The sequence below is a fragment of the Passer domesticus genome, chromosome 6 (assembly GCF_036417665.1).
Source record: "Passer domesticus isolate bPasDom1 chromosome 6, bPasDom1.hap1, whole genome shotgun sequence".
In the NCBI taxonomy this organism is placed as follows: Eukaryota; Metazoa; Chordata; class Aves; order Passeriformes; family Passeridae; genus Passer; species Passer domesticus.
In genome coordinates, this window is record NC_087479.1 from 18,042,180 (window position 1) to 18,060,574 (window position 18,395).

General features: G+C 36.3%; 1 protein-coding gene across 3 annotated transcripts in view; it reads left to right on the forward strand.

Annotated features, from left to right (window-relative positions):
* Nucleotides 1–13,951, forward strand: part of GALC (galactosylceramidase) — a 31,207-nt gene extending 17,256 nt beyond the window's left edge. For 2 of the 3 annotated variants that reach the window (XM_064423663.1, XM_064423662.1), the window contains exons 9-17: nucleotides 1,178–1,302; nucleotides 2,492–2,619; nucleotides 3,071–3,160; nucleotides 4,370–4,459; nucleotides 4,798–4,942; nucleotides 5,323–5,503; nucleotides 7,721–7,884; nucleotides 9,457–9,533; nucleotides 11,280–13,951. In XM_064423663.1, coding sequence (XP_064279733.1) covers nucleotides 1,178–1,302; nucleotides 2,492–2,619; nucleotides 3,071–3,160; nucleotides 4,370–4,459; nucleotides 4,798–4,942; nucleotides 5,323–5,503; nucleotides 7,721–7,884; nucleotides 9,457–9,533; nucleotides 11,280–11,423 — 1,144 coding nt within the window. In that variant the 3' untranslated portion in view covers nucleotides 11,424–13,951. Of the gene's footprint in view, nucleotides 1–1,177; nucleotides 1,303–2,491; nucleotides 2,620–3,070; nucleotides 3,161–4,369; nucleotides 4,460–4,797; nucleotides 4,943–5,322; nucleotides 5,504–7,720; nucleotides 7,885–9,196; nucleotides 9,432–9,456; nucleotides 9,534–11,279 lie in introns of those variants that run through there. The other variant, XM_064423664.1, reaches the window with a different exon arrangement.
* Nucleotides 13,952–18,395: the final 4,444 nt, after the last annotated feature.

Sequence of the window (18,395 nt, forward strand, 5' to 3'; positions counted from 1 at the left end):
TTTCAAACAGATGAGTATTTCCTGCATGAATTCCTGATCATTCTGCTTGCTTCTTAATCCTCATAAATTTAATATCTTAATTTGGAGTCTTTCTTTTCCCATTGTTTTCCAAGCTCTTTCAAATTATATATGCCCCATTTCTTTTACAGCCTAACAGCAAGGAATATGTGTTGTATTTTGTAGAATAGTTCTAAGTCCAGATGTCCAACAGTGAAGTTATCTTAGCTTCTACACTGAAAACAAAATCTTTCTGACAAAAGGCAGCTTATCTTTCGGCTAAGTTTGTTTCCTTTGAAGTTGTTTCCTACTGTTCTTTCTAAGTTTGAAATCAACAGAACAGGTTTGATGTGAGCAAGTTGAATTTACAATTCAACAGTTATTTATTTTATAATCACGTTTTTGTAGAATTCCAGGATCTCTTTTGTATGTATGTATGGAGTGATAAGTCTGTGGCAGTGACTTTAGAATGAGGCCTTTGTATGCACCTGTACGCAATAGCAAAACAGATTGACAGCTTTTGCCCTTTGCGTAACTGCTCTGTTAATCTGTATTGCCATACTTAAGACCCAGAGATCTTTAAGTTTCAAGTATTTGCAAAGCACTTTCAGTGAAGCCCATATCAAAGCAGGTGAAGTTATTATCCTCGTCAGGATAGAGCAAACAACTCCTTGAGGCTGGCTGGTTAAAGTTGTTTTCTGTTTGTTACTTATATGGATAAAGATTTTTTTTTTGTGGTACTTAACTGCTACCCTAAAAAAACTCCACCCAAAACAACTACCACCATGCACAGAAATAACCAAGCAATCACAAAAACCTCAATGAAATAACATTCAGCAAAAAGCTGCAGACTTTGGTAACAAAATTTTTTCCCTTCAGAACAGGAAAAAAACCTCAAACAAATGGAGTCTTTACCCTCAATACATGTTTCTTTTAATATAAAACTTTTTGTGGTGCTCTAGCCAGGGAATTTACCACCAGTTTTGGAAGAAGTTCTCAACACTGATTTACTTTATTTTCCGCTCCTGTGGGTTTTCTTTTTTGTTTTAGCTGGAAAGATATTCCCTCCATCCCCAAATTATTTTCATTGGATGCTGGATAAAAAGGAGGAATTGATTCTTGTACTAAGTTAATCTAATACTACCCATATGAATGGAGAAAACACCTGTTTTTCTTCCAGAACAATTGCATGGAACTTGGTGGCTAGTTATTATGAGGAGCTGCCCTTTGGTAGATGTGGATTAATGACAGCACAGGAGCCATGGAGTGGCCACTATAAAGTTGAATCTCCTATCTGGATTACAGGTAAAAATCTTGCAGTTATAAGTTGGTGATCTGACACCAAACATCACTGTATTTTCCGAGGCCTTTATTTATTTAGTGTTTTTATGTGGATTATTTTTTTATACCAAATTGAGGTTGATTCATGGACAGTTTTGTGAATACATTAATAAATAAGAAAATAATCTCATTTCAATAGGAAGCAGAAAGATATAATAGTAAGGGAAATATTTATACTTGACCTTTAGCTGTATCAGAAAGTAATAAGCTACTGCCTTTATAGCTGTTACTATTGAAATATTTTGATCTGAAGTGCCTGTAAAGGTTAATGTGCTTTCCTGTTTCCTTTCCCTTTTTTATTTTTTATCTTTGAGTATCAATCAATTCTATTTGGTACTTCTCAGTTTGCAAAAGTGAAACAAAGCACCTCTGTATTCTTTTCCTGCTTGACGTTCTTGGCTTGTGTAAATCAGCATTTCCTTGAGCTTAGGAAAGGGAAGCATGTTCATGTAGTGTCTGTGGACACATGGATTCACTGGCTACTCTGTAGTCCTGTAATATTTTACTGTCTTTGCTGCAGTTCTGTGGAGCAACTATGCAATGCCATGATGGAGGAACAAGACAAATGCTTTAATTTTTGTTCTTCTGCTAGCTATTTATATATGTAAAAGCATTAAAGCAAAACTGGTCATAGTTTCCCAGGAATAGAACAGCTGAGCAGTTGTTCCTGTGTCCACGTTGTTCAGGATTTTCATGAACTGGGTCATATTCTTCTTTGATAGTTTCACTTTCTGAAAACCCTACTTATTTAGTTATTCCTTGTGAAGTTGCCCATCTGTGCTTTCTCTGCCATTTATTTGTTAAAACGAAATGTTTATTAGATTTAAAGAAAAAAAAAGACTTGGAAAAATCTGAACTGTGATGAATATTCAAATACATGATTGCCATATATAATTTATGCTTAATGTCTAAATAATTGCTATAATTTTAACTGTTTTGTCTGCCACAGTGTTGATATTTTTTAATTTTCCCATAGTATAATTCTTGAATCTTTCCTCTTATATAGGTAAATTTTATTTTGGAAGTTCTGTTACTTTCTTCCCCAAATTAGGTTTCAGTTTTGTCAGCATGTATGAGAGCAAAATTTAATTAAAACTACAAATGTTACCATTTCTATTAAGTCTTAATTATTGTATTCTAATTTTTGTCTCAGCACACACCACACAGTTTACTCAGCCTGGCTGGTCATACTTGCAAGTGGATGGACACTTGGAAGGAGGTGGCAGTTTTGTAGCTCTGACAGATGGCCTAGGGAACCTTACCATCATCATTGAAACTATGGTATGTGCATCACCAATTCCCATGGACTGGAAAAGTTACAGGAAATGTTTTGTTATGAAGAACATGTCTTGATTTACGTAGTTTAGTATCTGTGAATGTTCTTTGATACTTGTAGCTTTATTAGTGAGTTCACTAGAGGCTGTTTTTTTCTATCTGAACTTCAAATACCTTGTTGAGACTTCCTGGAGGCCAATATATATGCCATCTTTGTCTTTTTATTACACATTAGCTTTAATTGGATGACACACTGGGAGGAAGTTATATCATGTGCTGTCTTAAAATCTGAATTCAGAATAAAATGATTAAACTACTGCAATTGCAGCTATTAAGATAACTGAAATAAATTATTGCTCTTTTAATTTCAGTTCTGTGCTGTATATTTTTCATGAATGTTGCTGTGTGTTGCATTCCAGTAATGTGTGTCTCTTCTGTTACATATTTTTTTCTTCAGAGTCATAATCACTCTAAATGTATCAGGCCCCCATTGCCAAATTTCAATGTTATACCTCAGAGAGCAACTTTCTACCTCAGAGGGTCATTTGTAAGTAGATCTTCAATACATTTGATCAACCTTGTAAGATGAATTGCCATTCATAATCAAATACATTCAATTCAGTATCACAGGTTGCAATGTCATAACTGAAATTGTAGAATTGCTGCCTCTCAGTCTAATCATCTGTATATTGAAGAAGAAATTTCATAGGACAGAAATGCAACTAAATTTTCTTCACTATATATTCCAAGGCTGGGTGCTCTGACATGCTGACATAGTTTGTCGGGCTGGCACAGCCATGGCCTTTCTAGTTATCAGTTAATTTTCAGGGGAATAGCTGTAGTTGATTTTATACTGTAGGTTTTGTTCTTGCATTCTGTGAAGAGGTATTCTGGGAATCTCCCAGCTGTTGATTTGTTTATTCTATTTTTTAATCTCGCTAAAGTATATTTCTCTCTGAAATGTGAACAATACTTTCACAGTGTAAACTGGAGGGAATCACTGTTATTTGATTCGGATGATTCCTTCTCAGAATTTGACAGTTATTTATTTAGAATTTGATTTTGATTTTTTGGCAGCAATAATTGCCTTTAGGAGGAGATAATTTGGATGATACTTTTGACAATAAAATGATTCACTTACAAAAAGTAGTTGAGTGTCAATTTGGATACACAGCTCCCTTTTAGGGAAGTATCAGATGGCTTATCCAAATCAAGCTCTAGGTTGCTTGCTTTGTTGTTGATGTTGGTAACTAAAAAGAAGTTGTAGGGGTTAGGTGTGATTAAAATCTGATAACTAATGTAGTTGGTATGCTGTAGTATTGCAGAAGGATGGAGACATGTCAGCAAAATACTTTGATCAAAAATTAAAACCAAAAACTAGCAACTAGATTGAAGGCCTCATAAAAGTGAAACTAGTGGGATATTATTTCAGTCTGGTTACATCTTGGAAGGGAGCTTGTATCCAAGGTGTATTGTTGATGATAGAGAAGCTAAAGATTGTGTCCATGTTTGAAGTGCTTTCTGTCTTTATAAGCAACATTAGGACATGTTAGGGCATTGCCTTATTGATGTATAGTCTATAAAAATGTAAGGCATATGTGATGATTAGATGAATAAAGTTGTAGCCTCTAATGAGATCAACACCTTTAAAGTAACAAAAATTAGACACCCTTAGAGGACTGGTATTTCTCTAGTATTCAAGGTTGTTTATTTTGCTGTTGTTATGTTTTAAATTGTATGGTGTGTTCCATTGTAGTATATGGTAGAAACCCTTCAAGTATGGCATTCCAGACTTGATTTTGAATCTGGAAAGTCCAGTCTTTTCCAGCAACTCAATCCTTTACAGGTAAGTTGATCAGTTTTAATTATCCGTCTCTCTGCAGTTTCAGGTGTGTCTTTCCTCTTTGGTGAAACTTCTCAACTTTAATGCTTAAGTTGCATATTTAGGGTGTGTTTTAAAGTTGTTTGACTGATGTACACTGGCTGTGTACAAGCATACCTGGAGGTATAACGAGTTTGGGGAAAAGGAGTTTTAAAAATAGCCCAGAGATATTTAAATGCTGAGGCAAGAAGATGGGTTTTTTCCTTAAATCGGGACTTCAGAGGATCTTCTTTATTTTAGGAGCTTGAGTATTTTGTCATTTATTTGTTAAATTTTGCAGCTTGAGCTTTCTTCAATTTCAGGTATGGAAGGGAAGATTTTCTATAGACCTAAATGTGGATGAAGTCTACACTTTAACCACACTCAAGACAGGATGGAAATGTGGTTACCCAGAGCCTCCTCCTCCTCAGCCCTTTCCTTGCATTTACAGTGATGATTTCAACATACGTAAGCCAGAATTCTCTTATCCCAAAACTTCATTCACACACAGATATAATTGTAATGTAGGAGGGCAGTAAGTTATGTTATTTGAGTCATCTACATGAGGTAACCTGAAGATCTATTTTGTTTTTGTTTATTTATACCTGTTTTTCCAACAACTTACACCTGCATGAGTGGACACCTTATGCTTGCAATGGCATTTATTTAATGTAATGTTTTATCTGGTGTTCATGCAAAACCAGTGTCTGCTTAAAAACTTCCATTTTGGGGACTGCTTTGATATAGCAAGTCAAAAATCTGGAGAAAATTTTCAGGGGAAATTTCTGAAAACAAGTACATCGAAGAAAAATGTTTTAGAGTTGATGTGTATTTTATTTTCTGAACAGGTAACCCACCTTTCAGTGAAGCCCCAAATTTTGCAGATCAGACAGGTGTATTTGAATACTTTGTAAATGCTTCTGACCCAGGAGATCATGTGTTCACACTCCGCCAGGTGGTGGTTCAGCGGCCCATCACTTGGGTTTCTGATGCAGACCAGACCATCAGTGTCATAGGAAATTTTAAGTGGTATGTAAATACTGTTTTGTAGTGACATTTGGGGAAATGTCCTCCTCTCCAGTGTGAGTAATGATCAGTTAATTTGTCTCAAGCCTCATTTCTCTTGGACAGAGGGCTTTTGCTTTTGCCTTCAGATTCTCTGTAGACATGTAGGAATGATGATTCAGGCACTTCTAAAAGTCATTGAGCCCTGCTCAGGGCCAAAGGTCAACTGTGTCTGTTTAAATAACTCCTAAAGAATGGGGAGTCCACCACATTTCATGATTGTTTAGCCTAATGCTACACTGTCTTAGAATGGCTTTTTTTTGCTTATGTCCTTCAGAGCATATTTGTTCAAGCTAATTTTTTACACTAATGGATCTGAGTTGGCATACTAGAAACACCAATGTGTGCCCTGAGTTTCTTTTTCCTTAAATTGGATCAAGAAAATTAATTTTGAATTACAGTATTTTGAGTTATTTGTTAGGAGTTTGATCAGTCTCATAACTCTCAGACTATTTCATTCATAATTCAGTTGTATTTGTTGCAGACTGCCATCTTCTGAGCAGTTCCTAGAATTGTGTGGATTTGATGCCAATTGTACTTCAACCACTTTTATTTCTGGGTGAAAGTAGCTGAGGTTTACTGCTTTGATTAAAGTATGGTTGCAATTGTAATTCTTTCTAGAAGCTAAAAAATTGCTGGCAGCTACAATAATGGTAATTCAGAATCAAGCAGCATACTTTAGAATAATGTTTATTTAAAATTAATAAGCATTTGGGAAAGACCCTGTTAACTAATTATGATTTTAATAGTAATAATAAACTTCACGCTCAAAACTTTCTTTTCTGCTTAGAGGCCTAGCCTAAATTCTTTTGATACATCCCTTAAAATGGCCATTTTGTCAGGTTTTTTTTTCACTTTAATTAGATCATTGATCTGGCAAATGCTTTTTCAGAACTTACTTCACACTTCTAAGTTCAGGTCTAGAGATGTGATTGAATTACGTTGATCCAAAGCCTGGAAGAATACCACCCTCTTGTACTTGAAGGTTGTTCTTCTGTTTTGTAGCCCTCTGTTAAGAAAAGTCTCATATTATCCCTATAATCAACTTTCCCTCATTGAGTAAATTATACTCAGTCATTCCTAGAACAGTTACATAGGACATATTTTTAAATTACTGTACTGAGATTCCTAAAAACTTCTATTATTTTGTTTTGGTTCAGTTTCTGTCTGTGTCTTCATCTTGCTTTCAAAACCAAGCTTGCTTCCTGAATATTCAGTTTATTATTCAGGTTTTACTGGTCTGTAACGTTTTGTAATGCTAGTCCTCAATTTCAGGCCCTCAAGTGTGCTTCATCCTCAGTTTAAGACTCAGCTTATCCCTGCAGATATTTTCAACAATGAACACCTTCTACTGAAATTCTGAGCCAATCTTACATTAAATTTTTCTGTAGGATGATACTTTACTTCAGTTATCAATAGAAATTTATCATGATTCAATTTCAGGATTGTTTAGTTGGTTTTAGTTTGGATTTTAAACTTGTGCATGTGAAAGCTTTTTGCTCTCTTATCTTGAATTTGTTGGTGTTTTCCTCTGATGGTTTTATTGAATGTGGATATATTCTGAACGTATTACTATGTAATTATTGCCGTATTGCTTTGAGTCTCTTTATAATGGCATAAGGGAAATGTGGGGGTCTCTTTTTTGATAAATGGGGAGGCAAGAAAGTAATCTTTTTTGTGTAATGACTATATATTCAAGAATCTGGAGCATTACGTTAGAATGAAAACTCAGGTCGTTCTTGCTACTACGTTAGAGGTGAGAAGAAAAGTTGCTAGAATAGATGTTCTCTGATTCAGTTATCAGCTGAACTGCTGTCACAGAGAGTCTTTTATTCTGTAAATAATTAGAGATAATTATTACTTTTTAATAAAGTGACCTTGTGGCTGTATCTGTATTACAAGTGCTTTCAGACATGGGATGTAGACCCCTTAACAGAGGGAAAGAATTTTTATGGTTAAGAGCCTTGCAGCTCTGAGGAGGAGGAAGTTGTGTAAATTTTCTGGGTGCTATTTGATGGTTCTGGTATTTGCTTTATTCTTCTTTACAGCTGTCACTGCATGCATAATGCAGTGCTTTACTATTGAGCTGGAGTATAATCTCAGGAAATCAAATAATTTCTAATACTGCCCACTCAAAAAAATTGATTCCTTCCTTGTTAAAACACTTATGTTCTCTTACAGGGTAAACATGACAGTCACTTGTGACATCTACATAGAAAAACCTCGTGATGGAGGCGTGTTTATTGCAGGAAGAGTTGACAATGGTGGGATATACGTGCGAGATTCCAAAGGAGTTTTCTTCTGGGTTTTTGCAGATGGCACATACAGAGTCACTAGTGACCTAGGTAAGCAGTTCTTTGCAAAAGGGGATGCTGGCATATGGACATGTCATTTTGATAACTTTGATAAAAATAGGTAACATTCAGATTTTATAGTTCATTTGTCATTACTGTGAATTTAACTCATTGGTTCTAATGATGGCCATTTTTAATATGTGGAGAAAGCATCTGAAGGCTACTGGCTGGCCCATTTCTCAGGCTCAGCTTTCTGAAGTTTTTGTTTTTTCACTAACAAAGTCTGTTTTACACTAGCAAATATGAACTATTTTGCTTTTTATAAATACTCTGATACAATATTAATTCCAGAAAGATTTGACCTGTGTTCTTAAACTATGCATGAAAAAAAAAATCCCGATTGACATGAAATGGCTTTTCTTAGAGAGCAGTTCAAGTCACTGTACTTCCATCTGGCTTAAGTGATGATCGTAAGTGGCCTCCTGTTTCCTCAAATTATTCATCCTCCTGTTAGTGTAGCTCAGTGGAGTGAGCACATGTTCTACTTGTGATGCTAACATTCGTGTGTGTTCATCTCTAGAGCACTTGACCGGCACTGGCCTATTTAGTTGTTTAAATGCATTTCCTATCACTTCAGGAGTATAAATTAAAATTTTCAATACTTTCTGATAAGTCAAGTGTAGCTTCTATATGTACAGTATATCTGATAAAATATATTTTGTGTGTGTGTGTGTCTATTCCTTTCCATTTCTACCATAGACGGGTAGCATAAGAAAGGTTTTACGTAGCTTCTCTTAACATATCAGTGCCCCCTAGAGAAACTTTGCAATGTATAATTGCATAAAAACTTAACTCTCAGCTGTATGGAAATACATACTTGTGTTTAGGATCGACTCAATTTTTTATTTGTAATAAGACCTAGCAACTTTACCTGATTAGTTTCTCAGGCTATCAGAAGTCATTTTTCCTAAATGAAATGAGTGGATTTTGATCAACCACCTCATTATTTCAGGCTGAGACTCTTGTTACACAATATGATAATTTTTTCTGTACAGCTATTTTCAGTCATCTTTATATTTTTCTAGAAGGGAGCCTGAATGTTAAATTATCTTGTTGTAAAAACTGTCTACTGGATAAATGAAGACTTGTAGCACTTAATTTTTTTCAGGTCTTTGTTTTCCCTCCAGGTGTCAATCACATCCCATTTTTGCTTAGCTTAAATTTTGGGTAGAACTAAGCAACATCATAGTGTGGCAACTGAAACCCTGTGATTTTAAAATAGTTACAAACAATAAATAAACAAGAAGATCTATAGAACGAGCAGAGCTACTGTCACACTTGTGAACCTATACTCTCCATACAGTGAATCCTTATCTCATGCCAAATTGCTGAGAGCATTGAGGATTTCAGTGAGAAAGCAGTTCTGGCAAAACAGGAGAATGTACCGATGATGCAGAGTCCAGGTTTGCATATTAAGCCTTCCATACTGCAACTGAAATTGTTAAAATGTCAATCCTGAACACTTCTGAAAAATAGATATTATTATCCTTTCCCTAGCTTGGTATTTATCAGTTTCGGCAAAGAGGTGAAGTAACACTTTGCTAACTTAGCTTTGTTTTGCAGCTGGAAGAGAAATATTAATGAAAGGACTTGCTGGTGTCCGGGATAATGCATGGCACACACTTACTCTCAACATTCAGGTAAGGACACAGGCAAAAAGCTAGAAAACCAGTTATGAAACTTCCAGTCCTAAATGGTTTAGACAAAGCTGTGCTATACTGTTGATGATGTACTTGCATTAGTTTGCCCTATCAAAACCAGAAACAATGTCTGTTACATGAACCAATATTAAAATGCCATACCAAGTTCTGCTGCCTGTATTTGAAAGACATCCTGAGAATCTGTAGAAGGTATGGAAAATAACTGGAAAGCTGTATTGAAAGCTGGAGGTAGAAAGGCAGAGAGGCAAGTCTCTTATTTTATTTTCTGGAAAGGTGATGGCCTGGCTTCCTGTTCTTAAGATGGTCAGTAAAATACTAAATACTAGCCTGTGTTACAAATCTGTTTCCCACCAATTCCCTTTGTAGGCTAAGGCCTTGTATGTGGAGCCAGTAAAGGACTGCAAACTCAGATTCGCTGAGTTCCTTCTCTACTGTATTGGAAGAGCACAGGCATTGTGTTACTGTGTAAATGGGCTGCAGTTAATGAGAAGCCTGTCTGCATTTTTTTCCTTCCTTCCCACTTCACCTTTTTTACCCATAATGACTTTGGGAGGAAAGCAGCCCCAAACTGTACTTTAAATATCTCTGTGTGCTTTGATGGGTGTGTCATTGTGCAAGTATCTAAAAGGCTTTAAGTTCCTCTTCTGAGTGCCTTATCGCTTTGTCTAATGTAACCTTTGCAACTCCAGCTGGCTTGAAATGTGGGGAATCCTGTGGGGATTTTTACTATTGAAGGTAACTCTTAAAATTATGGACTGAGTCCCTCATGCTAGAATGCCACTGAGTATTAGAAGCGGTTTTTTGTCTCTTGTACTGTCACATTTGGAGACAAAGGACACTTGCACCTAAGGCATTCACTGAAATGAATGTAGTTTAGTCTTGGCTTTGGTACACTTACATTTGTGACAGTGTTTGCCATCTGTAAAAGGCGCCAAGACATTTGGTTACTGAAGATGAGCATTAATCACTTAAAACTCAAAACAGTGTTGGTAGTTTTAAAATGACAATGTTTCAAACTTCCATCTGCATTGTTATTTTGTACCTAGTACATCTTTGAGGTAATGATTGAAGTACAGAGCCATCTTTAAATAATTCTCACACCAACACCTTGAAAGGCATTCTTTGCTTTTACCTGTGTCTATAATTGTCTTTCAGATTAAGAAATACAAGTAAACGGAAATACTTTTTTCTAAATACTGTTTTTTCTAAATACTGTTAAGTGGAACACATAACAGATAAATTGTAATTTTTCTTGAAATTGCTTTTAATTTCCACATCTTGAAGTGGCATTAGTGATGCTTGAAAGTTCTGCTGTCTCCTCTTTATTTCTGCTTAATTACTAAATTCCATCATTCTTTAGTTTTGACTTCTGCCTCATTCTGCAGAAGCAGTGCCAAGTGTATCACATCACCTTAAGAAAGGTGGCCTGTTTTGAAAGAGTCTGATACAAGGAAGAGGAAAACCAGTTTACCATTCAGGTTCTACACTGAGTTAGCAAAGCTGTGAGTAGGAGAAGAGGAGCCTTTATTGTGTTCACTGTAAAGCATTAGATCTATTCCACAGAGCTGATAGACAGCAGAGGATTCTATGCAAAATTTAGATGCATCTCTGCATGAAAAAATGTGTGAAATGTAGTTGAAATTGGACTTGACATGCTTCTGCTTTGTCTTGTCCATGTGAGCAGGCTCTGGATTTTACAAAGCTAACATTTTCCTTTTTTTTCAGGGCAACTCGGCCTCAGGACTGTTGAATGGTTATCCACTCTGGGAGAATGTCACCGTTTCCAACCCAAAGAATGGCTGGGCTGCCCTTGGAACTCGCTCCTTTGAGTTTGCACAGTTTGACAACTTTCATGTTGAAGCTTGCTGAGGTGGCTTTGGCATTTAGAGAACCTGGTTCTCATGTTACTTTGAATAAGAGCCAAGTCAAACTGGAGGAGAGCTGAGTGCTGAACTGTGACTGATCTCTTGGCAAAGAGTCTGGATTCGGTCCGTGGTATTTGTTAAAGGTTTACTTGAGTAGATATCATCATGATTGTAGTTTTATCCCCTATTGCTGTGGGATTTTTGCCCTTCTGTTTTTGGGGGTAAATTTTAGTTCAAGGTAATGATAAAAACAAATTCTTGGATTGAAATATCTTTTAATAACAACATCTTAACTTACCATCTCACTTCTAAAATAACTTTAGAAGTTAACAGAAGACAGATTCATCCTAAGCTGCATTTTTTAACACTTCCTCTACTACGTCCATTGCTTTCACTGTGAAAGAAAAAATTAAATGCCAGTAAGCCTTATGAGCCAGTGGGCCCCATACTTTTGTAGGTCTATCATTCTCAAATTTCATTTGGGTAAAGTACCTAGATTTCCTATAGTAAAAGAAAGATGTTTTGTCTCTTTTTTTGCTACAGTCTGTGACTAGACATTGCAGTTCTCCAAACGCATTTGATTATATCTTTCAACTTTTGTTGCCAGCCCTAAAATATATCCCTATTTTCAGTGGAATGGAAATGTGCCTTATGACTGATCAGGGAGTGCAGCATGTGGCTTATTTCTAATCTACCTCCTCTTTCCACTGAAAGGGTTGAAATGGATGAAAAGATACCATAACTTACGGTTTGTTGATGATAATATTGTGGGGTTTTTTGCATAGTACAAAGAGTGAAAACATTGCATCATGGATATTTCCATGTCAGGTCACATGTGGAAACTGGCCTTTTGTTCCTAGAAACTTGGGCAAACATCTCTCTCTTTTGATGGATTTAGAGCTTTGAATAGGAAATAATTGAAGCCTAACAATGATATTTAGTTTATTATATTACTGTGGCATAGAGGAGATATGAATACTATCACTTCCTGGTATAAAAGAAGTTAAAAAAAAAAACGAAGCAGTCTTTGTCTTTAAGGGTTTGCAATCTCATTACAAGGTAAGTAACAGTTGGTGGACACAGAGGGAATTATTTAGTGTGCCAAGCAGTGGTAATGACACAAAAGTATCTGGTTTTAAACTTTTCCTAGGTATCATGGGATGAAGTTCAGAGGATAATTCAGTTCTTTGGGAATGGAGGGATTCTCTTTAGATGTTGCTTCATATTATTTTTTCCCCAAGCTTCTGTGTTATTAAAGAAGCAATTAATTGAGGACATGAGGTGCTGAATGGGTTTTTCCTCACAAGCATTTGCAGTTCAATTTGCTCCAGAATTTTTCTTGTTGTTGGTCAGTTGAAGGAAGATGATGTCCATTCCCTTAATGAAATGTGCTTCCTGTGTCCATTTACTTTTCACATTCACATCCTGTTTAATTGACAAGCAAGTTGTTCCACATACTTGACAGAGCTCTAATAGCTGTATGAGGCCATTTGTAGCAGGCAACATCTGGAGAATAAGAGTGCAGTGTACTTTGATTTATAGAGATTATTCTTCTGATCCCCTTCGTTTTGAAGGCTGATTCCAATAATTGTTAACTTGAGTCTTTGAAGTTGTCATCTAATATAAAGTTAATATTACACAGATCATTCCTGGAAAATTTTTACAATGTTGATCTTCCATTTTCATTTTTGGAGAAGAGTTCTTAAAATTCCATCTCTACTAAGTAAAAATGTTGTGTCTTTTAGCTGTTATATTGATACTACTTATTCATACTTGGAAATTTCATACATGTGAGTAACCTTGAAAAATTATTTAAACCACTGAACTTTAAAACTCTTTAAAAAAGAGTTCTTTTTAAAAAAAGAGTTCTTCTTTAAAAAAGACTTCCAAATGTTAAGTAACTGTTTACATAAGTGGGTGAAAAATGAAAGACAATTTTCCATGTAATTTTCAAGTATGGATGCAGATCTGTTCATTACTTGCTTGATTTCCTAAGGAATGCCACTGGTCACTCCACATGTGAAAGAATCTAATTTTAGGTTCTCATATTGAAGTAATATGAGTATAATAATCTCAGAATAAATTTATTTTAGCTGTGATGGATTTCTGTAGTTGGATGCTTCTTGGAGACTTCCTCATAGCTTCTGTGGCTACAAGCAGAGAGATCAGCAATGATGCAGTTATTCCAAAGGAGCTGTCCATTTTTTTAACTTTCTATTGCACTAGTGTAATAAACTGTACTGTTATATTGTGTACTGAACACTACGTATTTTATCACTGGAAATGTTGATTTTTTTTCCCCCCCTACTCTTAATTTACAATGTTGGAGGATTAAAGTGTTATGAACAGAGTAAGTGATTTAATGGTGACATAATGTTATTCATCTTTATATGTCTGTAATTCTTCACCCTTCAGTAGACTGTAATATGTTTGGCAATAACAAGCTGTCGGGTTTTTCACTGAGGGGTGGATTTATGTTGTTGATTATAAATGCTAATCATTCCAAATGGACAAATAAAATGCTTAAAAATGCTTTATTTGTGCAGAATGCTTCTGTAAAATGGGTCTTGTTTTTCTCCAGCAAGAAAGCTGACAATTTTTCTATTGTGATTTCTGATAAATATGCTTGACATTAACTTAATTGGATTGGAAGAATATAGCCAACCAGTCCTTATTAAAAATATCACAAAATCCATTTGCATTAGGACTTGTGCTATTGATAAAATGATTTTCTTATAGCATTCAATATACATTTTGCTTCTTTCTGTTTTTTTGATTTGGATTCTTTTTTAATTTATTGAAGGGAATTAAATTGTATTTGAGGACCAGTGATGCAAAACTGCTGAGTACTAAGGTCATGTGAGATTTAGCTGAAAGTCAGTTTGTAGGTTTGGAAACAGGCAGTGTTGTAAGGATGTACTTCAATGGTTTAGAGGCTTCTTTATTTTGAATATCCTTTTGAATCTATCTTCAAACACAATATTTTTATTTTTTTAAGCTAAACTTTAGGGTTTGATTTTTCAAGGAAGGGAGAAATTCCATAGAGCTAGTTCTGTTTCCCAGTCCATTGTGCCCATAGATATGACTTACCCTGGAATTGTTGCCTTCCAATAACCAGCTATGTGCTACCACCTGCACAAACACTGCATCAAAATAAATTCTGTCCCTTCCCTGCCACCATCTTTGAGGTTAGACTTGAGCAGTTCTTGAGATTTTTAGACTCATACAAAACACTAGGACTCCTTTGCTTTAAAATTACAGGAGACTCTTTAGGCTCCCTTTGCAGCTGCCTCCTTGTATCTCTGTATCAAAACTAAATTTTTACTTCCAGATTTGATTTGGAGTGGTTGTGGTTTGCTTTTGCCTTAGAGAATCAGTTTTACTGCATTGTAGCAGCAGTTTGTTTGTTTTCACTTAATAAATTTTCATTGGTTTACCTGAAGTTTCTGTCCACAGTCCACTTTCTGGAGGGGAGTATTATGAATTTAACCATCATAATTATGGCTGTCTTATTTCAGCAGTATGGGCAAAGAGGACAGTGCTTGGAGACTTTATTATCCTCTCTTTGATGTTTTGGTCTTTTTGTTTGGTTTTTGTGTGGTTTTTTTGTTGGTTAGGGATTTTTTCTCATTTGTGCTTTGGTTTTGTTTTTGTTTGTTTTTAAGCCCTTTGTAAGTACTACATTTGTGCAAGTCTAGCACATGCTGGGAGTGGCAGACATGCAGGTTGTAAGAACCCTTCCATTTTGAAGACTTCCTAGGCTGGTAGTGGAATCATCAGGTAGCTTTTTTAGAATTCTGAGAGTAGTGTGCATTGAAAAATCAGCATGAGCAAATTCCTCTTGCTGTGCTCCTTCCATTTATGCCCAAGTGTTGCTGAAACAATAAGGGTTGTGTTTCTAGAACTTGTGTTCTAAAAAAAGCCCAAAAGGCCCACTAGTAATTGAGCAGAGGAAAATGTGTGCTGCAGCAGTGTTGCCAAGCTTTTGCTCTGTGCCAAGATACTTCTCTGCGGTTTTCAGAGTGGCTAATACAAACAACTGTGAAACTCTGTTTTTCCCCTCAAGGAATTATGTTTGGATAAGGTTAGAAACAGACACACAGCCCAACACCAGTTTTGTCAGGGGCTCCTGGTATCTTGCAATGAGTGCATTAAACCTGACTCTTACTTTTGTGTACCCCAGGCTAAACCTACATGTCTCTGGAAAGCAGAGATGAAAGTATCCTAAAAGTATTTGTTGGAGTGCTGACTTTTAAATTTTTTTAAATGCCTTTTCTGTTGGTATCAACTGTACCTGACTGAGTTTGACTTCACTTAGTGCAGGAAAACAGTAATCGTTGGTTTTACTGTGCTTACAGAGGCATTTCAATGATATTACTGTCGTAGGGGGTGTCTCAGTACAGAATTAACTTGAGGTTATGTAAGAGGAAACTGAACCTAGCATGTAATATTATTCTAATGTTATGCAGTCATGGTCTGGGAATCCTTCACGGTTTAAAACAGAGGAGGTAACAGCAAAATGACAATTAAAAAAACCAAACCAGCATCACTAACAAAAAAACCCCAAACTGCACACATGTTCCCAAATAGCACAGGGAAAAGCAAAGAACAATCTGGATTAAACTTGGCTTCCTTTGTTCAGTTACTGCTGGAAAATACAGCCATCTTCTTTGCTGTTTTCCATGGACAATGATTCAGTTAAAATGCCTACAGAGAATACGAGACTTCATTGTTGCTAAAAAGCAAATGTTTAGCTAATTTTAGGCACTGCTGTTTCCCAAAAGCAGTAGAATCAGAAAAGGCTAGAAAACATGAGAACAGGTTATGCAGCTGAAAGGCACGTCTGTGATGTGTGACTCAGTCCCTCTCCTGGTTGCAGAAGATTCCTTCCCTGTGAGCATAGCAGCAGAGCTTTATGGAAAATAGGAGGCAAATATTTCTTAGTTACTGCCACCCCCCTTCCAAATTTTTGGGAAGTTTTGTGTACCTTGGCCAATCTGAGATCACACCGAAGTGACTGTAGCCTCTTGGCTTGATTATATAGTGTTAACAGAGTCATTTGAAAGAGCAGCTGGCAATGGCTAGCAGCAAATCCTGTTAAGGATGTCCATATTCCCTTCTGATGTGATTGCTCTTGTAGTGGGAGCAATAAATGATAGCATTCACTGGCAAGAGATCAGGCAGGTTTTGTGCTGAACGGAGGTGCACACAAATGGCTCAGTGCAGAGATCTGTAAAGCTTCACTGGGATTCACAAAGTCTCTGGCATAAGCTGCCTATTTCCTGTTCAGTCTAAGATTGCTGTTTAATGGTTCAGCTTAATTTCTTTTTCTTGCAGCCCAGCTGATACCTTGTCCTAAATAAATTGTTTTGCCAGCATTATACAAAACATGCTCAGTGCACAGGGCAAGCCTGTACCAGAAGGAGGAGGCTGAGAATGCCCTGTTGATCATTCAGCCCATCTCCTTGCTAGATAGACTGTACATTTTTAGGACATGCCTTACTAGACTGCTGAGACAAAAGGGTGACAGAGCTCCCACTTCTCTTTTATAGGTGGCTATTCTATGGATTTTCAGACAAACAGCATCATTGCTTTTGTTTATGATCTGTGTAAGGGATGCAGGGAGATGATTCAACTTTTCTTCCCAATTAATGAGAAGAAGGTTGATACTGCAGAATGTATCTTGTGTTTATGTAGCTCTAGTATTTACTAGCAGGATGAATTGAGCTCTTCATGAAACACCTGTGATTCTACTTTGAGAGTCAAAATACTTTGATTAGATTAATGCTTTCATGCAGATACGTCAACTGTGAACATCCAGTTCCCAAGCCAATGGAGTTTCTCTTATGGTGTTGCTTCACTTAATTTCAAATAGCACAGTATGATATAAATATTTTTCCCTAAATATTAGTTCTAGTAAATCTCCACAACAAAAATTCCAGCCTCCCCATATGTAAATACATTCAGTACATACCTTGGTTTCGTTTTCCTTTCCTGCTTGTACTTTTAAAATGGTGAATACTTAGGGATATCTGTCACACTTCTCAAACAAATACTTAGCCACATGAAAATGCAACAATTTCATCTTTTAAACAACTGAATCTTTTTACCTCTGTATTGCAGCTAACTATATTTTTCTTGTGCTGAATCTGAATATTGTCACATCACTTGATTTTTATAATAAATAATATTAATCTAAACAGACTCTGCAAGGAGGCAGCAAAAGGACTATGTAGAAATCTAAAATTTCTTGTGGTGTTTTAGCCCCCAAGGCTCAAGTGACCTTACCTGTATTTTTCCTTTCTCCCACACATTCTCCAGTGCCATATAGGGTGGCTACCTGGGTAGCATCCTCAATGATTGAAGGTGGCTGTTTTTTCTTGCGTGTGGCATGGTGACTTGGGAATGATAAATGCCAGTCTTCTGTACCTTCTCTTTGGAGCTCAACCTCCTGGAAGTCAGGCAGGTTTTTGATCACTTTTATTACACATTCAGGCACTGGAATATAATAGTCTGGAAGATTTTCTTTCTTTTCCTTTGAACCATGTTTCTTTGTTGTTTTTAATAATTTTTTTTTCCTTCAAGAAGCGTGATGCAGAAAGGGTACTTGGTTGCTTTTATTACATCAAAACCTGATTACAGTAATTCTGTGTTCAGCAACTTCCCTGATGAGCCTATACTGCATCCTCAGATGCCTTTGAAGACTTCCGCCGGGGTTAGTTATCTGTACTAAGTCATTTCAGAAGGCAGTTTCTCTGAAAAAGTATCTAGTTTCCTCTTCAGTAACATACTAAGTGTGGTAGTGTTTTCTGCCCTTTGATCTCTTAGCATTACATTTGGTAGCTGAAATATCTTTTTCTCCCCATTTCTACCACTTCAAAAGATGGTGGGCCACATCCCACTTTAATCTACAAGGACCTCAATACCATGCAAATATTATCAGTGTCCTCTACTGCAAATGAGAGAAATATGTGTT